General features: G+C 35.6%; 1 protein-coding gene across 1 annotated transcript; it reads left to right on the forward strand.

The window, feature by feature from the left end:
• Positions 1-3,799: 3,799 nt before the first annotated feature.
• Positions 3,800-21,735, forward strand: ABCC13 (multidrug resistance-associated protein 11). The gene is made up of 36 exons (XM_087323268.1): positions 3,800-3,957; positions 4,413-4,453; positions 4,532-4,613; positions 4,815-4,997; positions 5,221-5,352; positions 5,982-6,100; positions 7,333-7,405; positions 8,891-9,136; positions 10,207-10,276; positions 10,361-10,427; positions 10,518-10,605; positions 10,721-10,839; positions 10,972-11,069; positions 11,161-11,227; positions 11,304-11,421; positions 12,398-12,514; positions 12,877-12,957; positions 13,040-13,273; positions 13,746-13,847; positions 13,938-14,005; positions 14,124-14,255; positions 16,432-16,579; positions 16,688-16,989; positions 17,070-17,220; positions 17,463-17,638; positions 18,066-18,177; positions 18,259-18,312; positions 18,759-18,881; positions 18,968-19,066; positions 19,141-19,233; positions 19,389-19,499; positions 19,582-19,743; positions 20,171-20,358; positions 20,479-20,668; positions 20,961-21,128; positions 21,469-21,735. The coding sequence occupies exons 1-36, from the start codon at positions 3,889-3,891 to the stop codon at positions 21,544-21,546; spliced, it is 4,461 nt and encodes a 1,486-aa protein (XP_087179394.1). The 5' UTR covers positions 3,800-3,888; the 3' UTR covers positions 21,547-21,735.
• Positions 21,736-24,118: the final 2,383 nt, after the last annotated feature.

Consider the following 24,118-nt stretch of genomic DNA (forward strand, 5'->3'; position numbering starts at 1 on the left):
TCAAGACTAATTCCAACTTTGTTGCTCAATCCCTAGTTCCTGCAAGAATTGATTCCAACTCAGCCACTCACTCCTTTGCCCCAAGGGGGAGTCATTTCTTCAATTTAGCAAGTGTCAACCCCATCTTGGGTGCTCACCCTTTGGCTCTAGTTTGGACACATCATGACTCCCATTTTTGCTCAAATTTTATCATAGGGCACAATGCTTTGCTCCTTATTAAGCGGGCAACATTGAGATTAAAGATCTTTCTCAATCTTTCTAGCTATTTGGCCTTGTTAAGAATTGGTCTCCAAGTTCCCACTCCATAAAGAAGAGTTGGTGTGACAAGTGAATCAACTAGCCACAATTTAATTTATGTGCTTATTGTATGTCAAGAGCATCAAGGGTTGCATATCCACAAGAATGTCAAGCATAAGCAACCTCCCATAAGGAGAACCAAGACGATGGGAATGTTATTCCTATGCACTTGCAAGATCATGTGTATGCCACCATTTCCCAAGAAGAATTATGGTTTTAATATTGTTACCCATGCTTGAGTTGAGTTAAACTGTTAAGGTGTTTTGATGTCTTTGTAATTCCTTTCGGAGTGTTGGAGATCAACAAAATATCATCAACAAAACTTTCAAAATATATGTGTCACATTTTTAAGCTCTAATAGTAGCTATCAAATCAACATTTTCCCTTTATTAGGTTCAAAAAGTGTCACGCTCGTTGAATGTGTATGTTTTGTTGTATTTGCATTTTGTTACATGTGTGTTTTATTATGGAGTTTAGACATTTCACTATGTGTGTGGGATCATGTGTGCACACATTGATGGGTTTCATCATGTATGCATGTTTCCTAATGTGTATGCTCAGGCAAAAAATTGTCGTAAATTGTAATGTGAGGGAGGCTCAGTAGTTGATACAATAGATTGAAAACTAAGCTTTCCTCGTTCATTGGGTGCAAGTTGCAATATTCCTTTTAAAGAAAGTTAGATGGGAAAAAGTTGTCATTCGGCTTTTGGGAAGCCTATCCATGTGGTTGAATACTTTAAGCACATGCTTGAAATTTCAACATAGACCAAAAAACTTTGAGAGTCAGGGTTAGGTTCCATTTCTCCTCTCTCAATTGTCGATATCTCAATGAATCTTACTAATGCTTCAATTTCCTTTTCATATTATCTTGTCCTTTGTTTCCTCTCAACACTTACTTTTACAAAATAACTACATAATGTCTTGTTACTTATCAAACACATTGAAACTCAAAGCTTTTTTGTGGGTATCACCTGCTCAATATTTGAATATACAAGTCAATTAATGTTGTATTATGCTAAAATCATTCAATTAGCTTTTTTGTGGCTATCACCTACTCAATATTTGAACATATAAGTCAATTAATGTTCTATTATGCTAAAATCATCCAATTGTCGTGTATTATCTAGGCAAAAGGGCATTGGTTTTGTAACAAAGAATAGAAGGTCTTGCTTGACTAGCATGTCTAATACACATGCCATCTTCAATTATGCATACAACATGATTCACGTGACATTGCCGGCTTTAACAATTGATTCATCATACTAGGAGCACAAGACATATAAGTGTAACATGGTTTGGGAAGATTGCGTATAACATTTGCCCTAGAGGTCTTGTTCCAATATATGAAAAAGCTAAAGATACATGTGTCCTTTTTTTTGTTTCTCAATGTTAATAATTATAAATGCATATACGAGAAAGGATCGCTCTGCAATCATAATGCTTTTCTTATTTGGGTGTGTACGATATTCTTGTTACCGCAACCAAACGTTGTATGCATGACTCTAACCCCCTCTTTGATATATGTTGCGTCCATTTCAAGTTAGAATACTATGGTTTGCCCCCATCACACCATGAGAATGTTCATGATTGCAATGGAAAGCATGACAACATCATGACAATTTAGGTTGCTTAAAGAACTTGCATATTTGATGGCACTAAGTGTGAGATCAATGTCCAACGGTCCTTGTCTAAATTAGATTCGGCTATAAGTTGAGACCACATTCGTGACCACTTCTTAGATGATATTCAAAGGAATGACATATTCCATTCATTCAATGGACTATAGCCACAAACACGTATATAAATTTGGATTAAAACACCATTAAAGCATGAGCTTAAATATGCACAATAGACTTAACACCTTACTATGTGAACCAAATGATTTGATTCAATGTTAAATCCATTGTGGATGATTATGTGTTTAGTTAATTGGTGCAACCGTTGTGCACGTAACTAGTGAACAATTTTATCATGTTGTTCTCATATGAAATCAATTTAACGTTGTTGACTAATACTTTGTCATTATTGTTATTCAAGTGTTTATCGTCGATTTTAATTATGGTCACACACACACACACACACACACTCTCTCTCTCTCTCTCTCTCTCTCTCTCACTCACACACACACACACACACTCACTCACTCACTCATACACGCACAATCCTCATTGTGGCATGACATACTTGCCAAGCATCATATTATTGGTCTCCCTCTAGACGTTAAAAAAAAATCTCTCTCAATTCTTGTCTCTTGCAAAGGTATCAAGATCCCTCTCCATCACTCTATTGTGCAAAAGTTATTAAGCTCGTTTAACATGCTTGATTGACCTTTCTACATGAAACATTCGGTTGTGCTTCAACGCTCCCGCTCTCATACATACATACATACACACACACACACACACACACACACACACACACATACACACATAACATACATACAATCCATCCATCTATAGACACACTCACTCACACACACACACTCTCACACACATATACATATAGTATACAAATCAATCAACACACACACACACACACACACACTTACACATACATACATACATATATACGAATCAATCATACAAACATATATATATATATACACACACTTACACATACATACATACATATATACGAATCAATCATACAAACATATATATATATATACACACACAAACATATATACATATATACAAATCAATCAATATAAACATATGCACATACATTAATACTTACATGGCACCCCCTTCCCATTGTATAACAACAAGGATATACACACACACATATATACAAATCAATCAATACAAGCATATACACATACATTAATACATACATACCACACTCTTCCCATTGTATAACAAGAAGGATACACACACACACACACACACACACACACACACACATACATGTATACAAAACCAATCAATACACATGCATTATATACATACATACCACCCCCCCTTTCCCATTGTATATAACGTAAGATCGACGGTATCCTCGACGGAGCCATGATATATCAAAGCATTCTAGATGAAGGAATCCACGATATGTACATACATACATGATTACATATTGATATAAGCTGTGGGCCCGAATTCGAGCCCCTCCTTGGATCGAAATCTCCGAAGAAAAACTTATTTAAATGTGAACACACAAACCATAAAGAACAGAAACACATTCACACACAACTTTGTTGGTTGTGATGACAGGAACGTGCTGCTGCTTGCATACAAATTCAATTTTTTAAAATGAAAGGAATCGGATTTCAAATGAATTGAATTGAGTTGGATTGGATTGGATTGGATTTGAATCTGATTTTGCTTCTTTCCATCGAGCAGATCAAATCTTGTGCTCAACTGATGAAACCCCTCATGAACTCTATCTAATTCCTAAGAAACCCCTAAAATCCTTCAAAGGCCATATATCTCTGGGAAACCCTAATCCCTGCCTGCCTCATCCTCGAAATGGAACATTAACATTGAAGAGAAAATTTTGTGTTTTCTGTCAAAGAATTTGTTTGGCACAGCAACAGAGGATGCGATTGAAATAGAGAGAAAGAGAAAAAATAAAAAATAAAAAATAAAAAATGAGATGATGCACATGAAGATGAAGATTATATTCGGATTTCCGCCTTCATTCCTCTGTTCTGATCCGTTCCCAGTAACCTCCGCAAATTCAAAACCTTTTTCTTCAAATCCAGCTATTTGTTTTTTCCCACATAGTCTGAATTTAAATCGATCGTTTGCTTGATTCTACTTGCATCAATCTTTTGCAGTGATACTTTGCATTAATCTCTTTATATAGGCTGTTATATTGGCTCACCAATATAGTTTTTTAATGCATTCTTTCACGAAGAATCGTCTGTTCATTGTAAGGAACATTATATCATGTATGTTGTTCACGAAGAACATTAAGGATCGTGTATCATACGATGCTGAATAGGGAATAATACTCTCCATAGAACAATCTATGTCATTTGGATGGTTTCCTAGGACAAAGAACAGCCATCTATGCTTTTAACTGTGTTCAAAAGAAATTTTATGAGCAGATAATCATTCATGTAATCGTGTTTATAAGCAGTATTTGTAATGTCCTTCGTTGGTTTTCTTGGACAGGCATGGACTGGTCATGATTTCTCTCCCTGTTTCGAGGACTTATATCCTTAATATATCTGTGGAACTTTGCGCTAAGCTAGGACATTAATTTGATGGGTTTATTCCTTGATCATCCATACAATATTTGGCTGTGCAGCAAATTTGTTAACTCTTGTTCTTGCTGCTTTTTATAGCGTTCAAGGTTCCATTGCATCAAGAAAGGTCCGACTTGAAACCAGCACCTTATTCATGAATCAAGTGCTGTTTTTTGCCTTTTATGAATCACGTGGTGTCCACTTAGTGTATTCGAGTGGCTAAAGAAACAGACACAAATCAAGCAATATGCTTTAAAATCCAGTTATTCTGCAGAACTTCATTACCTCTTGCCTTTTTATGTATCAATATGGTTTTTGCTCAATGCAGAATGTGAGGAAGTCATTCGAGGTGTTGACACTAAGGAGGTCTTTAATGTGGATAAAGGCACTACCAATGTTAGCTATTCTTGTCACGATGGGACAATCATTTCAGTTGGTTCTACATGATGAAGAGTATGCGAACCTTCAAAATCATAGTTGGATTTATCTTTTCCTACAAGGACTCGCATGGGTATGTGGTGTTTCTTTCAGCTGTAGTATTGGCATTTGTTTTTGTGAACTATGTATGCCTCTGAGAATCCCTTTCAATTATCAAGTTTTTAGTTTTACCCAGTCCTTTATCAGTTGCAAATTGCCAAGTTTGTAATAATGTTTGATGCAGATTGTATGGCCATCTCTTGTTGTGAGAAAACTCTTCACCATTGCTACTGGTTTTATTTCTTGATGTGTGGCAGGTATCATCTGGCTGGATAGTGCATTATCACCCTGAAGTTGTCATAAAGGATTTTCTCATTCTCCGTATCTGGTGGCTTTTGAGGCCAATATTGCATATTCCATTTTTGTACACCTTATGCAAGTCATCAAAGGTAATTGGTTAATTTTCACTTTATTTAGTTGGAGATGTATGCGATATTTATAAGTTGCTATTAGTTTAAGCTATAATGACTGGATTACAATGACATGCACATTTAGTGGCTATGATGATACATTGAAACCTCATGCTATATTATAAGTTGCTATAATGAATCATGAGAACAAACAATAAAACTCCAAATTCTATGGCAAGAAAGATGGTGTTGGGCTGCTAGCTGTCGGCCAAGGTAGAGTATGATGAGTTCATATATTACGAAAGACTTGTATTGTTGTAGTATTCAGGTAAAGGCATAAATGGTGGTTAGTCTTTTTCATCAGTTTAAAGGGCTTGGTAATTTGTAATTCTTATTTTAGGATATTCAAACCATAGTTGAATGTAGTGGATAACCCCTTCTTGGAAAGAGTTCATCAAACGCCAAAATCTGTTGTGAGTCTAAATATATAACTAAAAATTAAAATTGGTTAGTATCGGAGACACTAATTTCTATACCATTATTTGCTCACAAGGTCTTTTGTATTTATAAATAATAGGTGGTCAAATTGTTTCTAATGATACAGGTTAACACATAGAGAAAGCAAAGAATTTCAAATAACTTATCTCTTGGTAAAATGGCCTTGTTAGGTGCTATGGTCTCTCAATGTATTAGAAGAGATCCTTCAGGCAACAATCTCATTTATCTTTGGATTATTTATCTTTGCCATTGGATGGAGATCTTCCTCAACTCTGAATTCCAGAAACAGGTGTATCTTTGGCATGTAACATTTTATACTATTCTTGGAATGATTCTTTGAGACATTTAATAAATTGCCTTATTATATATACTTGAAGCAAAATGAATATATATTTAAGAGACTTTTCTCTCACATAGATGATAGCATTATGGCTCTGTCTACCTATTACTCTCTGAAGAAGTAATAGGAACTCAATGCAGTGCTTCATGCCCTTAGCGTTACTGTATATGAACCTTCACCTACCCATAGGAAACGTCCATGACAATGTTGTAAAAGTGGAGAATCATAGAATGAAGTACGTTAATGGAGTGCTTCATGCCCAAACTCGGTGAAAATCAGCAGAAGAATATGAACTTTGGACCAAAAGGGATTATAACCTTCATTGGAGGAGGATAAATAATGGAAACCACAAATAAGATGGTTTAGAGAACTTGGTCAATTGAGAGTATGCATGCTTATGCACTGTTCTAATGTAATGCTGGGTGTACTATGGAATGTAGAATCACTGATGTGTTCAGTATCAGTGATCATGGATAATGGAAAGCAAGATGGATAGTCATATAAATAGGACAACAGTTGTCAGAGAAGGGACCTATATGTGCAAGAGGGAGTGGACACTACAAGTGAAGCGATGTGAGGCTCATAACTGGGGAGTTTCTAGGAAGAAGAAGTGATGTTATGGTGAATGAGTGGCCAAACATGCCAATGATAAGAGAATTGATGTAGAAAGATGCATGAACATGTGGAGATGGTGAGAAGTATTCTTGAAGTCAAGATAATCTACAGCCCTCTATTAAGAGAAGGTGATGAGAAGCTTACAGGAAAGATGAAAAGGGGAATATAGATGATGAAGTGTGAGGATGGTGGTGATGAATCCCTACATCATTGTACTTTGATCACAGGCTTGCAATCAATATATGGCTAACTACCTAGGTTATGTACATTTTCATTATCTGTAAGATTCACAAGGATATAAGTATTGGTTTTCATAGGTTTTTCCCTTTTGAAGATGTAAATGTACAATTCATTTTATTTCTCTGCTTGATAACAGTAAAGATTGATCAAATAGTTTCTTTGCTTTAGGCATTTCACATACTTTGTAGACTGTTACTTCACCCATGGTTTCTCAAGTTTTTTATTATATAAAATGCATCTTGTTGGTCCAAGGAATGTTTCATATAAATTTGTAATTGTGATATAAAGGTTTGTCTCTGAATGCGCTGATGATTTTTCCTATCAAGGGAATTTCCACTATTGACGGATCCTCTTCTACATTCAAAAGGTCTGGGACGAAGCGAGCAGACATATCCAGTGGTATGTGTACAAAGAACTCTATGTATTGAGTGCTGAAGAGTTATCTATAAGCCAATTTATATACCAGAACTGGATAGCAACATAGAATATGTTAAAATCATTTGGAAAAGTTTGATTGCTTTAATAATTGGATTTTAATCTTGTTTGGTCTTATAGGCTATTTTGGCCTCTTAAAAGGCACTAATATTTCTTTCTTTACGTTACCTGGGTAATGCTAGCGAACTATAGCTTGCAACGTGGTTACTCTGCTTTCATTTTATGCTGGCTAGCAAATGTTTCCTGAAACAATAGTCAAATTTTCTTATGATAACAGCAATGCCTCTTCTAGTGATGCATCCTCATATACATTTATGATCTTTAATTATTGATAGACTATTTTCATACCATGTACCCTTTGACTCATTACAGCATACACTAAACTTTTCGTTTCAGCTGAGGAAACTTGTAGTGTATTTGCAGCAACATCTAATAATGTAAATATTTATCACTGCTGGTATGAGATGTTTTACTATATCTTTTGCTTGTTTAAATTTGTAAACTTTAAATAAAAGTTCTAAACCTTCATATGTTCAATTATGTTACATACATTTGAGGTTGTGTTCCTTGATTCTCAATGGAATTGGAACTCCATTAGAATGGCCCTTGATGGTCTTGAGTTGGGGTAAGAATCTTCTCCCTACTAGTGCCTTTTAGTGATTTGACATCACCATGCACAGGAAGAAATGATCATACTTTTCCAGAAAGTTGAATAGTACATTGAGGGACATATGCACAGAGCCCAGCTTGCCCATGCTGGAACTAGGTTGCCCCATGTATCTCCCACACATCTTTCAATGAAAAATCAGTCATGAAATTGAACCAGTTGTTTTAAAAATATGAATGGTTTCCTCTCCAAGTGCACGATATGTGTGATTAACTTATCTCTGAAGAGGTTGGTTACTGCATCCAGAGGGCATGAACGTGCTTCTTGAATTGAACTTTGTGGATGTCAGTATCAGCGAAATTCAGTTTTTTCCTTTACGCTCTTGAGTTCTCTTTCCATGCTGGGCGATACGAAGTTTGTACAATCTGCAGCAAGCAACAAGGGCTTTGTCCTTCCTCCTTTCTTAGCGTTTCGTTTAACTAAACACTTTAGATTTCCCTGTGCCAATACCAATTGGATGGATCTAGACAATGCTGCATTTATCATGAATAGTGAACTGTAATCAGATATAAGAGTATGTAGGTTTATATTGTTCATGATCAAACAAGGACATGAAGTAGGCTTGTTTCTGAGAATTGGAATTAGGCCATTTTCAGATGACCATCTTCAATTAAAAGCAGATTGTTTGTGCTTTTATTTTCAACTGCTTTTAGACTTTTTTATTGCAGATTTGTGCTATGTGATGTTGATTATGAGATAACTGCTATGTTAAGTCGTATATTTAAAGAAAAAGTGTTGCCTCCTATTAAAACATAATCAACCAATTTAATTGCTTTTTGTAGGATAATTCTCTGTGGAAATCTCTTCTCTTCACATGGGTCACACCATTAATGGATCTCGGAACCACCCGACAACTAGAATACGAGGATCTGTTCACATTACCTGAACAATTGGAACCAATTAACTGCTCAAAATTTTTGTTAGAATCATGGGATGAAGAGAAGAAACGTGCTGATCAAGATCGCTCATTCTTCCATGCAATCTATCTTGTATATCGATGGCAATATCTTCTAATTGGCATTGTTAAGGTAATAGTTTCTGTTTCTGTTTATTTGTTTTATTATTACCCCTACATGTGTCTGTTTTCATTTCTTTAGAGTTCTATCTTTAATATTTTTTGTCCAGAATTGGCAGTCACTATTTTCTTTGATTCATGCAATGAATAGATTCAGTACATTAATCCCTGTATTCCCTTCCTGCGAGTACGAGTAGACTAGGCTACATATATTTGGAAAGACTCGTGAAAGGGGGAATAGGGTGTGTAATGCCTTTCACTGATCGTCATATTGAAAACAAAGAGGACATAAATGAGCTGTACAGTATAGATTGCATTAGGCATAAGATGACCCATGATCAGTCTCTTCTGACACATACCACATGAGGAGGATTGTCATTGAAACAACATATATGAGTAATCACAGTTCAAATGTTCTGCCTAGTTAGATTATAATCTTATCATGTTATCTGGGTATAGAAACATGGTGTTGCATATCCATGCCTTTTGAGAACAACAGTGGCTATCTAAAGCACTAAAGAGATTGAATCAAAGGAGCATTGTATATGCCATTGTACCATTGTCTATGAAATTGGAGAAGGTATCATTGCTTATATGGGTTTGGACTCTTCATAGAGTAAAATAATATAACAATTGAAGACTCTAGGACTATGATTATGGGGGTCACATAACTCGCTGAGAACCTATCGAGAGTCCAAGTGTCAACTTTATGTCACTTAAATCACCAACTTTTAGTCACTTGAGAGGAGGATCCTAGAGTCAAACCAACAGTTTCAGAGGGGTCCTGAATTGAAGTATTGACCTAGAAGTACTACCGTATTTGAAGTTATTCTGGTTTACTGTGTCATCTTTATCCACCAGAACAATTCCCTTGAGACATGTTTGGAAGGCCAGAGATATTATTGCATAATAACTTACATCATGAATCAGAATCTGATCAGTATTCCATGCGAGAATAATTACATGTATACAGGTATTTACTATAATTTCTGGTATGCTTGCTACAATTTAAGAATGTTTTCTTTCTAGTAATACATGATTTTAGTTGAGTTAGATTTGAATATGTTTGTTGGTTTTGCACAGTTTTTTAATGATATGTTGGGATTTCTTGGACCATTATTCTTGAATATAATTGTACGAAGCATGGAAGACGGTGAGATGATGACTTAAATATTCATATTGAAGTATGTTAAAATGATAAGTAATTTGTATTGTTTCATGAAGCAATTTTTTGTAGGGTCAACAGGCAGCATAAGTCGTGGTTATTGGTGTGCTATAGGCATTGGTATTGTTTCAGCTTTGAGGTAAATCTTAAATTGAAGTGCTTTATTATTACCTGTCACAAACTATTTTAAGTTATTTCTGATTCATACTGCCGGAATATTCTTTTGGAGGGCATTCTTTGGGACACAATACACATTTCTTGTGTCTAAGCTGAAGTTACAGTTGCGAGCAAGCATCATCACTCTGGTTTACCATGAAGTACATGATTGATTCTTTTTCAAATGCGTGTTGTTTTGTATGAAAGATCTTTCAAATTGCCCTGATTTTAAATCATGTTTAATACTATTGTAAGAGCTCCTATATGATATTTTAGGCGTTACGTTTGAGCCTATCAGAGCAAAGTTTATTTTCCAATGGAGAAATTCAAACTCTCATGTCTGTTGATGCTGAACGCATTGTTAACTTGTGTGGTAGCTTACATGAACTCTGGAGGTAAAAGATAGTCTAATAATTTTAAGCTTTATTGTTCTAGTGTTCTACAGTTAAACTATAATATCAACAGGTTTCTTATTAAAATTTTTAAGGTTCGTAATACCTATAAACAATGCCTTGTCTTTCCTTCAGCTTGCCGCTGCAGATGGCAGTTGCATTGGGTTTGTTATATCTGCAAGTGAAGTTTGCTTTTGTTGCAGGGCTTGTAGTTATAGTCTTATTAATTCCAGGTTCTCTAGGATCTCTCTTGTTACAATGTGATGAATGTTAGTAGAACATGCATGTTGTGTGATAAGATAAAATTATGCTTCTCTATTTCAGTCAATAAGGTGATTGCATCAAAGATAAGTGTTGCAAGTCAGCTCATGATGAAAGCAAAAGATGAAAGGTTTTTACATCTCCATTTGTGTTCTTTTTTTATCTGTGATAAGTGGAGACATACAAACTGCAATCTTTGCATGTAGGGTCCGGAAAATGGGTGAAATTTTAGCATATATTCGGACTATCAAGATGTATGCCTGGGAAAAATTCTTTTCAGATAAAGTGATGGAAAGTAGAAAGGAGGAGGTCAAATACTTGGGGGTAAGTAGGATTTTGTTTAATTTTCATCATAAGAGTTGAATTGGATTTATGCTATCTTACTACTATAACTGTAAAAGACTCCTAGCAAGGATATGTTTCTGTACCTCTTCACAATCCTGATAATACCAATATTGAAAGGCAAGTTCCAGATAGGCATCTTGTATATGATGTAGGAAGATAGATATGACAGACAGACCCATGAGTTTATTATCATCTTTGGAGGTCAATGACCAAAAATATTACATTTTCACATAATACATGTGAAAGTGAGTAGAGACTGGAGTATAGAGAGAAATTCTGGGTGCAAGAGGAATCATTGGGCATAGCTGGATCCATATGGTAGACTCCCTGATGAATTTGATGATTATAAATGAAGATAAGCTATTGTGTCAAGTGAATGATGATATGTGGGTGGATGTGGTTGGTGAGAACAGTGGATCGTGGGTTATTGGCGAACAATTATGACAAGATAAGTATGATACAACATAGTTGGCATATGGTAGTGAATGTTATGATGGAGTCTGTCGCTCATGGTGCCCAAGATTTAGTCCTTTGTGCTTCTGCCACCTAGCTTGGAAAGCACTAATCCCACTCAAGTCTACCATGGTGGCATCCTGTTATAGATAAAAAAAAAGTTTGGGAAAAAGGATGCCAGCTCTAGTTCCATATTTGTGCTATTTGCATGGAATCACCTGATACTTTGTAGTCCTTAGCCAGAGCATGCATCATCGACATATTCTCTAGCCCTGGGTGGCATGGGACGTACCATTTATGAGGATTAAAGTATAAGTTGAGAAAGACTTTAACTCCAGTGTACTGCATGATGCTCCAAAACAAGACTGTATGATGACCGCTTTTTTACAGCTTTCTTACAATAGATTCTATTGAAAATAAAAAAAGAGATGCATTTGTCAATGTGATTGATGAACTTATGCCATTTTCTCAATATACTAATCTCCCGTTGAAATTCTTGCAGGTGCGCAAATATTTGGATGCTTGGTGTGTTTATTTTTGGGCCACCACCCCAATTTTGTTTTCCGTCTTTACATTTGGACTTTATTCCGTTCTTGGTTACCAATTAGATGCTTCCATTGTAAGGGCTCTAAACATGAAGAGTACGGATTAAATATTTGGTTCCTAAGGGTTCTACTTAACTTACCCTTTTCATTCTTACACCTTATTGTTAGATCCTAGAAAGAAAGAAAGAAGAAAGAAAGATATTTTAACCTCTTTTAAGAGGCCAAAATGGCCTATAATACCAAATAAGAGATTACATCTTGAGTGTTGTCTCGTCTTTGAGAACAAATCATGGTGGAAGTTATATATATGAAATTTCTATTTCCTTTTTCATGGTGGAAGTTATATATATGAAATTTCTATTTCCTTTTTCATGGCGGAAGTTATGAATTGACCTTTTACTATTCTAAAACCTAATGTTGTGTTTTGCTGTGATAGGTATTCACCAGCCTTGCACTTTTCAATATACTTATTTCTCCTTTAAATTCCTTCCCATGGGTTGTGAATGGGATTATAGAGGTAATCAGATTACACTAATTAATTCATCTCAAGCAATATGTACTAAATGTTTTCTGTATGTGAACACTTTCAAAAATGGCAGGCTCTCGTTTCTCTTAAGAGACTGAAACGGTTTCTATCAACCCCTGAAATGAAGCAGCCAGCTGGAGTGAATGTGGAGTATACAACTGCAGCAGGAGAAAAATCTTTTCTTTCAATATATATGCAGAATGCAAGCTTTTCTTGGGCCCATAGCTTACAAAATACACCAACTCTAAACCTAAATTCCATCAAATTAGGTATTCCCAAAGGGAGTAAAGCTCTTATCATTGGAGAGGTATATAGCTCTGCTCAGTGTTTTACATATTAACAAATATCTTTTAGCTTGAGGGAAAAATGTGGATATTCCCATTAGCTAAGTAAATAACAATGCGAGTTCAGCTGGACTGAAACTTTAGCCTTCCGAAAATCTCCAACATGATCCTGTCAAGATGGAGAGGTTTCTGATGTAAAGAAAAAACCTTCAATGTTGGATGATAATGGCCTTGATTTCTAGATGACAAGCATTGGGGCCTATATGCATGACAAATTTATTTTGCTTGATCTATTATGATTCCTTTGGCATGTTCTGGTGAAGATCCTACTCATGTCATGCCCTAGAATGACATTAAATGGGGGAGGGTTGATCAGAATATGGGATGGGTCTCCATGTTCTAAAAATAGAAGTATGCTTTCGTAGCTATTAGAGACATATTCATTTCTCCATTTTTTTTCGGTTTTGTTGTGACATTGTTTTGGTTGTGTTCTAGGTTGGATCTGGGAAATCATCTCTCTTCCAAGCAATTCTAGGGGAAATGAGATATATTCATGGAGATATTCGATCAAACGGAAGATATGCATATGTATCACAGGTATTTACAGAATGTCGTAGGGTATATGAGGTCCTGGACTATAAAACATTAACTTTTCAGAGGATAACCCTGCAATTTCTACATCTTTAGAGCCCATGGATTTTGTCCGGAACAATTCAAGAGAACATTTTGTTTGGGCAACCATTTCAGAAAGAGAGGTAATCAAGGGTAAATAGTTTTATGATTTCAGCTCTATGATACATTTTCTCATTTTATTTTATCTTTTTTTTGTTCTCTTTCTATGAGCATTTGGGTTCTGGGGAATATTCTATACAGGTATGAGAGTGTACTTTCAGCTTGTGCCCTAGATATTGATGTGGAAAGGATGATTGGCAAAGATTTTTGTGTTATTGGAGACAATGCATTCAATCTGTCTGGTGGACAAAAGGCTCGGTTAGCTCTTGCCAGGTACTAGTTAACAGTTATACAAAACACTACAATAAATCAATGCACACTCTTATGCTGGCAGTGTTCCAGAAAGTTTTGCAACCGAAGTAGGCCTCACATTAGGTGGCACACGGGTGATGGGTCATGGATGTGGTGGTCTATATACATGGGAGATCTATTGTAACCCTGATTGAGCCCTTACTCATGTAGCTCTTGCTTTACTACTTGCAGTGTGAGCGATGGAGCTAAAGAAAGTTGTGGTGTCTTTATTAATGAGTTTTTCTGGCTTCTCTATCTCTTTATTTCTAACTAGAATATTCCAAATATTGCTTTATTTTCTCTACTGAGATACATACTGAGGACACCCAATTTTAACAATTGTAGTTATGCATTTATAAAAATGATTTGGTCTCATAGGTCATTTTGGCCTCTTGTGGACTATAATATGGTTTCTTTCTTTCAATGACCTACCATAAGAATCATTAGACAATCCCTATGTTCAATGCACTTGTTAAAAAGATGTAGTTTTCTGACAATATATAACCAAGTAGTAGAGAGAGGCAGTGACATCTAGTATTTCCAGAATGTCAAAGCTGCAGAGGACTGCAGAGGAAAGAAGGCAAGGTTTCCTTGCTTTTCACGGTATTTTCGCTTTCTTCAATTTCCCTCTTGGAGAAAATACTTGATGGAACAATCCACTAAAGTGGTTTATAGTACTGTATACTTCTTGTGTTTAAGGATTATATATAGGCAGCTTGGCATGCTTACTTATTGCATTGCTTGATTACTGAGATACTCTAGCTATAGTACTTGTACTATGTGTTCACCAGTATACAATCATCAGAATTAGGCTGCATGGCAATTCTGATGGTTCAGGTAATATATAGTCCTGTTTTTCTAACAAAAATGTAGAACCAAATACTGCTGAGACGGCAATGGTGATATTTGAACATCCTCAGGAGGCCAGAAACATGACGTGTGGAACCTAAAAGAATGCTACATGATTCACCTCTGCTGGTACAGAGTGGGGGTGTAGCCACATTTGCTCACGTATGTTCTTAAGGTCACTCCTATGCATATGTGCCTAAGAGGCGGGAGTTGATGCTCATAACTAGGAGAAATTATGCAAGGTTGATGCATATGAAAATGGACGGTGGATATCATTGCTGGATGGCCATGAACGCTTCACATCATAATGTGGAATATGTTTCATCATTGATCTAGTATTTCCATTGCTGCATAAACTTGCCGATGCATGCATGCCAGGGTGGAACCACCAAGGTTTTGAACAGGACAATGATAGAGGAACCAAGAGGGATGATTGAAGAATTTAGATAAATATAAGTAATAAGTAAACAGTATTTGATTCTTCGACCTTCTAGGAAGAGGCTGCAAAACGTAATGAGTTGTAGAAGCAAGATTAGACAGGTATTTTCTATGGGTGGATCTGTAACCTATCTACCACAGAATAATACAAGCCTTGAGGCGTGTCACACATAACTTTCTAAGGAGGGAAAATGTGTTTGCTGCTTATATGAAAACTTAAAAGTACTAAACTATGTTGGTTTTCAGAGTATGAAAATGTTCAAATATCTGACAGATGGTTAGAATATGGGAAGTGTTGAAGAATTTATTTCTCTCATTTCGTAAGTCTTCAATTTTTTATTTAAACTACTTGTGTAGTTATAAAAAATTCCAGAAAATTATATTTCTATCATCTGATGTGATTCTTACTATTTATATTAGCAGTAATGAACTGCATGGGAGAGTAATAGTTCAATTCTCTTTGTGAACTAGATGAGGCAGTCATAATCAGAATATTTCTAGTTTGTGAAATTTCCTTTGAAAAATGCTTATAATGATCCAGCCGACTTTTGATCAAGTTCCTTGAAATTTTCAATGCTACCATCTTATGTGATTCTTATCATTTACATTTGGAGTGTGGGATACATAAAAGTTTGATGATGTTATCTGTTTGTGTGCTGGATGAGATAGTCATTGTTAGTATAGTTTATCTTCTTCCCGTTGGATATGTTCACAGTGAGCCAGCTGATTTCTGACAGAATTGTTTCAGTTCAATATCCACATACATGTTTGTTCATTGTCATGCATCCAAAACATGTAGAGTGTTCATTGTCAGTTCAATATTTCAGTGTTCTGTATTGTGGGAAGTTTAATTTTGTGGCTATTCTTGCAGAGCCATTTATCAGGACTGTGATATTTACTTGCTTGATGATCCTTTGAGTTCAGTGGATGCACGTGTTGCTGCTTGGCTTCTAGAACATGCAATTTCAGGGCCCCTTATGTCAGGGAAAACTGTAGTTTTGTCAACATATAATGTTCAGGTTTAAATTATTTATGGGGTAACTTATACACTCATGGATATATACTCATATACCTCATCAAATGCATGTCTATTCTAGAACAGCAGAATAAATTCACTATCTATGTAGGCCCTATCTATAGTTGATATGGTGATCATAATGGAAGATGGGACCATCAGCTGGTCTGGTAAAACACAAGAATTCAAGAGTCGCTTTCAAGAGGAGCATGGAATGGGACTTCTAGATCATTATTTACACCCAAATCATGAAAAGAAAACAGCATCTATAATCAATGTAGACTCTCAAGAATCAAATGGAATTGATTCTATGCCAAGTAATGGAGATATATCTCTTGAAAGTAGAAATGATCCTGTAACACTTGTTGAACAGGAAAGGAGAGTGCAAGGTGCAGTGAATCCAATGATTTACTGGTAATACCAGTGCCAACAATCATTTTTTCATATAGTTTGTTGCCCATTTAAGAACAAAGAATTTACAATGTGGTGTACAGGGTCTACGTTTCCTTTATTGGGAGGCCATGGATATTGACAATTGTGATAAGCACTACTCTAATGCAAATATCAAGAAATGGCAATGATTTCTGGCTATCTGTATGGGTTGATAGAAGTGCAACTGATTCTATGAATAGCTCTTTCTATCTGGTAAGTAAGTTGAGAAAATTTCAAAATTGAAAACTTCGAAGCATACAGCTCTCAATATATGTTTTTCTTTTCGGAAAATTTCAAATGTCACTCGTTTATTTATCAAAATTAAAAAGATAGTGCTATTTTCAGGAGATGTTGCATATGATCTATTGCTTAAGGTCATACTGTTGCTTGTATGGATTCCGTGACCATGGACATTGTATGTATGGGTCTAATGGTAATTTTCTTTTGTTATGCAGAAAGTTTTTCTTTGTATAGCAGTGGCAAACTCATTCTTCACTGCAGCTCGAGCTTTCTCATTTGCATATGGTGGCCTTTGTGCAGCATCTAAAGTCCATGAGTCCTTACTAAACCATATCATGGCAGCATCTTCGAACTTCTTTAATCATAATCCAAAAGGCCGAATTTTGAATAGGTGACTTACCTGAGTTCCAATGGAAATCCTACAAGTTGGTGTGAATGCTTTAATCAATATCTTAGCTCTAGCCGTAAGATTAACATTATAGTTTCTGAGAAATAATATTTATACCCTAATGAGTAACATACTTTAAGGAAGCATAAACTTCAAACATGTTGCTGTTGATATTAAAATATGATATGGTAGAATTTGCGAAGCTAGAAAGCCAGTTAACAATGGTTAAAAAACTTGTGTTATAGCTAGATAATGCAAAATAATATGATTCAATTTGTAAGTTTACTTCAACCTGGATAAGAACTTCTGGAGTCTTCAATGTGTGGTTAGTGTGAGATTAGCTTAATAATTACTTTTGTGTCATCTTTGCAGATAGTTTATTTCCATCTTTGTCTTTAAACTTTCTGAAATACTGCATTATTATTTGCAGGTTTTCTTCAGATCAGTACACAGTTGATGACTCTCTACCTTTCATATCAAACATATTATTAGCTAATTTCTTCAGCCTCATGGGTATTCTAATCATTCTTTGTGTAGTCCAGGTCAGAAGATTTGACGTATTTCTTCATGTACTAAAAGATTTGATGTGTTTCTTCTCAAACTTTGTTATCTTTTTTGTGCAGTGGACATTCCTTATTGTTCTTATCCCTTTAAGCTACTTTTACATAGGTCTGCAGGTATTTGTTACAAAAGATCTTATGGATTGAAAGGGTTTTTTATATTGCAATTGGAGTCAGAATTTAGAAGAAAGAATTCGAGTTTGGGATCCTATGCTTGAAATTAGTTACAGAGAAATTATAAAAAAAGAGCTCTTCCAGGAAGGCAAGGGTTTCCTAGAAGTATTTATTGTTTCAGTAGAATTGCTTCTTATGTTGAGTAGAAATGAAAGATCTAGTATCTCTGCTGTTTTATTCTATTTTGTTACACATCTATATTTTGTCTCAATGCCAATTAGTCAATCTCAGGTTCTAGAATGCTGAAATATGTCCTATCATCCGCAGTAATTTACATACAAATTTGGGAATAGTGTGTGTCGTTAATAACCAGCATGAATGGTCACTGATTCCTGTCCCTTAAAGTGGCTGTCATTTGAATTCGGTCTAATCCCAGAAGTCTACTGCAGAAATATTATAGGTGTACCTCTCGTGAACTCAGAAGGCTCGATAGCACTTCAAGGTCACCGATATACGGCTCCTTTACTGAAGCCCTCGATGGATCAGCAACAATTCGAGCCTTCAGAGCTCAGGTATGCAGCAGGGTGCATTTTCAGATCAGCATTATGAACTGTAAAAATGTCCAAATTTAAAAATTTGCAATTTTTTTACCATGCAGTACATGTTCTATGCAAAGAACGAGAAACACGTGGGATTGAACCAGAGGGCCTCTTATTCTGAGATTGCAGCGAGTCTTTGGCTTTCAATTAGACTTCAGGTTTTCTCAATCCCAGTCGATGCCTTTTTTACCACCTGTTTATCCCTGATTAATCGGATTCTTATTTTCAACAGTTACTAGCAGCTTTCATTATCCTCTTCATTAGTGTTATGTCTTTTGTTGGACAAGGAAAGAAATCCCCAGTGAGCTCAGCTACGGCTGGTTTGGTACCTTTCTCTAAATTTTCCCTCAACTTTTTGCTTTTTAATGTTTTCTACTACAGAGTTACATTCTTGTAACATTTAAGCATAATAATGTTGCATAAGTTTAGTGCTGCAATGAAGTTTCATAGTTATGTATTTTAGTTTTCTATAATTTCTAGGTTGGGTTGGGTCTCTCTTATACTACTCCAATAATCTCTTTGCTAAGTGATTTGCTTTCCACATTTACCGAGACAGAGAAAGAAATGGTATCTGTTGAAAGGATTAATGAGGTACAAGTCCTACATGTTCATATCTCATGGAGTGTTTTGTGCTTAATTCAAGCTTTCATAATCATCCTGAATGTTTGGCTAGTATATGGAAGTTGAAAGAGAGCAAACTGATGGCATGTCAACAGCTGGAGCAGAATGGCCATTGGAAGGGAAGATAGAATTTGAGAATGTTTCACTCTGTTATGAACCAGAACTTCCGCCTGCCCTAAGAAACCTTTCTTTTAAAATTGAAGGGGGATCCAAGGTAACGTCTGTCTCCAAGATATGCATTCCTCTTTTAACTGAACAAGTATCTATTTCCTATTTGTAATTGAATGTAGCATTTGTTCTAATCTTTAATTTCTTGAGTATAGTTTTGATTTTAAGAACCTTTCAGAGATCAATACAAAAATAATAATTATTGCACTGACCTATAGTTTTGTCTTTATCCCCTCTGTTTGCTGCATTTCTTCATGCACCTATTTTCTGGAAGTAGGATTTCAGGTAATTGTTTCATTGATTTATTCTGATTCTTGAGGCACTTCCATCAAAAAATTTCACAATTTTTTGCATTGAAAGAGCTTTTGATTAGAGCATAGAATAGCTAATCAGCTTGTTGCATATATTATCTTCATTAAATGATTAGTTTTTGTTAATTTTCCTTTGTACGATGCTAATAAAAAATGGAACAGGTTGGAGTTGCTGGAAGAACTGGTGCTGGGAAATCAAGTATTTTAAATGTGTTATTTCGCCTTACGCAACCATCGTCTGGAAGTGTACTTATTGATGGGATCAATACAGAACATATCTCTTTGTATCAGCTTCGATCGAAACTAGGACTTGTTCCACAGAATCCATTCCTTTTTGAAGGAACCATCAGGCAAGTTTGAATATGGATACTTCTTGTTAAACATGATTAACTGTGGACTATAAGTCAAAGCATGAAAATTGTTTCTTTTCGTCAATATTGTATAAATTTAATGCAGAATTGCAAATGCAGGGAAAATTTGGATCCACATGGGAATGCTAGAGACAACAGGATATATGAAGTTCTTGAGAAATGCCACCTGAGGGATATGGTGTTGTCGTTGGGTGGTCTAGATGTGCATGTCTTGGAAGGTGGAGACAGTTTCTCTCTGGGACAACGACAACTACTTTGTCTTGCACGATCATTCCTTAAATCTACAAAGGTTAGTTTCATGTTCTAGTATTTTGGTATAATGTTGATTGTACATGTGATTTTCAACATGATTTAAGAAACCAAGTGATAAACCAGTCCATGCCTTCGATGTGTATCATCATAGCAGCATAGTAAAGAGCTTCCAAGTTTATACGACTGTTCATGTGGTTTGCTCATGCTGTCTAGAGTGTATTGATATTTTCCTCCCAAATGTTATTTTAATTTAAAAAGTGATGCTGTTAATGTATTACAGAATGGATAGATGTTGTGTTAACACTTACAGAATGGGATGAAATCTGCAGGTTCTTTGCTTAGATGAATGCACAGCAAATGTGGATCCCCAAACATCGTTGGTTCTGCAGAACACCATCGCATCTGAGTGCTCTGGAATGACTGTCATCATGATTGCGCATCGCATATCATCTATTTCAAATCTTGATATTGTGTTTGTCTTGGATCACGGAGAACTGGTAACTTCACTTGCTTGCTTTTCTTATGATTGGTCTGCATGGAAATAAGGAATTACATTGCATGACAGCATAGCCAATGTTTTCTGAAAATATTATGGGATTTGAACTGGCAATCTTGCATTGATAGCCTAAATGCTTACCACCACAGTAGGCCAGCCCATTAGTACTTTGATATTTACTTTGATAATCTTGGAAGGCACCCCTGCATAAAATCTTATAGCTTATGGTACATAGCTTATCTTCATCTTCTGGCTGGTTGCATGATGCTCTAATGCAGTGGTTTGCATTCCTTATTTGACACGGACACTATAATTTACACCCTTAAACCACTGAAATGCAGGTTGAACAAGGAAATCCACATGTTTTGCTTGGTGATCCAGCATCCAAATTGTCAAGTTTTGCCAATGCAAGCTATTAAGACTCCTTGTGTCATTTACGGTTGCTCTAGGATTTTCTTCTGTTGTTAGGACGACGAACCTAGCCCTGTGATATAACAAGAATAGGCATCCGATGTATTACATGTTCTCATGCTACCATTCAATAAATGTATCTCTTCACATATTGTAAAATTTAAATTTAAGGTGTATATAGGCATGAATAAGTCTGAGGTCATTGTGTTAAGATAGGGAGAGTGTCGGTATATAGGGTAAATGAGTTACTATCAAATAGATTTAAAGTTTCCGACATGGAAAATGGGAATGGTTACATGAATGCAACATTGTTGTTGTAGAGGTTGTATAGAAAAATATTGAAACCAAACCATTTAAGAAATAGTTGAAACCAAACTATTTAAAACCAAACCGTTTAGGGAAAAGTTGAAACCAAACCGAACCATTTAATAAAAAATTTAAACCTAACCACTTAAATTAAACTAATTAAACATCTAAATAAATAAAAATACATTAAATTAAATAAGCATTTAAGTTAAATTAATTAGATCAATAAACTATTAAGGTAAAACAAAAATTAACCAAAAACCTATAAACCTTTAAAGTAAACCTATAAACCCGAGTTTTAGAACCAACTGAACCGTTTATTGAAAATCCAAACCATTATAAAAATTTTGGAACCAATAAATCGTTAAACCATGGCCTAAAGGTTCGGTTCGGTTCGGTTCGAGTCGAAATTGTGCCCATTGCTAGCACTTGTAGCGAAGACAAGCATTGTTAGAATGCTTATTTCCTTAGCAGTGAATAAGGATTGGAAATTACATCAATTAGATGTAAAAAATGCATTCCTTTATGGAGAGTTTATGAAGTGTACATGGATGTCCCCCTAGGTTTTGGTACATTTCAAACAATAGGTAAGGTTTGCATACTAAAGAAGTTGCTTTATGGACTAAAGCAATCTGCTTGAGTCTGGTTCGACATGTTGAGAAGGGCTATGGTGGGTATCGGATACCAACAGATGAATGCAAACCATACAATGTTTTTTCAATAACACAAAGAAAATACTACATTACTTGTGTATGTGGATGATATAATTATCATGGGTAACAATGAAGGAGAAATTGTGCAACTGAAGGTGAAATTGGGTAAAGAGTTTGACGTGAAGGATCTAGGATTGCTACGATACTTTCTTGGAATTGAGGTTGCTTGTGGAGCAGAAGGAGTTGTTCTATCTCACCAAAAATATGTATTAGATCTTCTCACAAAAACCGGAATGTTGGGTTGTCAATCCTTGTCGTTGACATCTTAAATGAGATTGTCAAAACATATGATAGGGTGGATGCATTGCATTGTCCACATTTCTTGGAGAAGCTTGATAATGGAATATTAAAATTGAGTCATGTTTCTACTGAACATCAAGTAGGAGATTGTCTTACAAAGGGACTTGGGCCAGTAAGTCTTACTAGATTGTGTGACAAGATGGGCTTAGTGGATATTTTTCGCCCATCTTGAGGGGGAGTGTTGAATGATTAAAAGTTATAATGGCTAGTTAGCCCAACGGCCAGATCTTGGCCTTTATAAAGAGGAACTTTCTCCTCATGTAAATATGATCGATCTTTGTATTTTCTCCCTCCTATTGTGACATACCAATTTATATTATTGAACAGATGTGCCTTCTCATTTTTCAATTATTTGATTGTCATATTTGCAAAAACCAATTGCTTGATTTTAGTGGGAAATGGAAAAGTCGAAATTTGTGATGTAAAGTTGATGCAATTCTTTTATTTGAAGCATATCATTGGATTCAAAGGCAATTGGATTAGTTTGTCACATAATAATCTCACTTGAAGTTTGCCCAATTTTCATCTAATAATTAAAATGAGTTTGGGAGATTGCTATAAGAATGACCAAGAGAATAGGGTGTGGAGAAGCAAGAATGCCTCTGCGATTCACTCAAGTCAACAAAGGTACAATCAAATGTGTGTAGTGAGAAGTGATATGGGGCAAATGAGAAGGGAAGAAATACGATATAGTAATCTCATTTATTGTAGATATTATTCAAATGTATCCATCTTACAAATAGGGGCAATCCTTGTCGTTGACATCTTAAATGAGATTGTCAAAACATATGATAGGGTGGATGCATTGCATTGTCCACATTTCTTGGGACATATATATGCATAGGGCTGGGAGGCACATTGAGATCAACAGAACCCCAATTATAAATTGCTCATCTTTGAAGGAGCATTGAAGGGCAGATTACTCACGAGTTGTTTTCATTATTGACATTGTTGTTTTTTAAGTCTTTGTAATTTGTGTTAAGTTGGGTATGAATACCAACCTTAACATGGATATAATGACTAATTCGAGATGGACCATGCAAAGAGGAGGTAAGACTTATTTATAAATTGATTTATATTCTCAAAGTGAATTATCCAAGCTATTTTTGCATAATTTAGTAAGGGCAGCAATCGTATTGAATTTTCACCAAGAATCTTTGTATAACAAGCACATTGGAGAATTGACTAAGATTTCAACCCACCTTCGGCCATATAGCTTGCTTTCTTGCAAGAAACTTTTCTACATAACATAGATTAATGG

This window comes from Azolla caroliniana, unplaced genomic scaffold, assembly GCF_043228905.1.
Source record: "Azolla caroliniana isolate FFs.n. ecotype wild unplaced genomic scaffold, voAzoCaro1.0.p SCAF_8, whole genome shotgun sequence".
Taxonomy (NCBI): Eukaryota; Viridiplantae; Streptophyta; class Polypodiopsida; order Salviniales; family Salviniaceae; genus Azolla; species Azolla caroliniana.

Coding starts and splice junctions, on each gene's coding strand:
- ABCC13 (XM_087323268.1), top strand. CDS start 3,889: ATGATGCACATGAAGATGAAGATTATATTCGGATTTCCGCCTTCATTC. Junction 11,070..11,160: donor TATAGTCTTATTAATTCCAG/GTTCTCTAGGAT, acceptor TCTCTATTTCAG/TCAATAAGGTGATTGCATCA. Junction 18,882..18,967: donor TTCGAGCCTTCAGAGCTCAG/GTATGCAGCAGG, acceptor TTTACCATGCAG/TACATGTTCTATGCAAAGAA.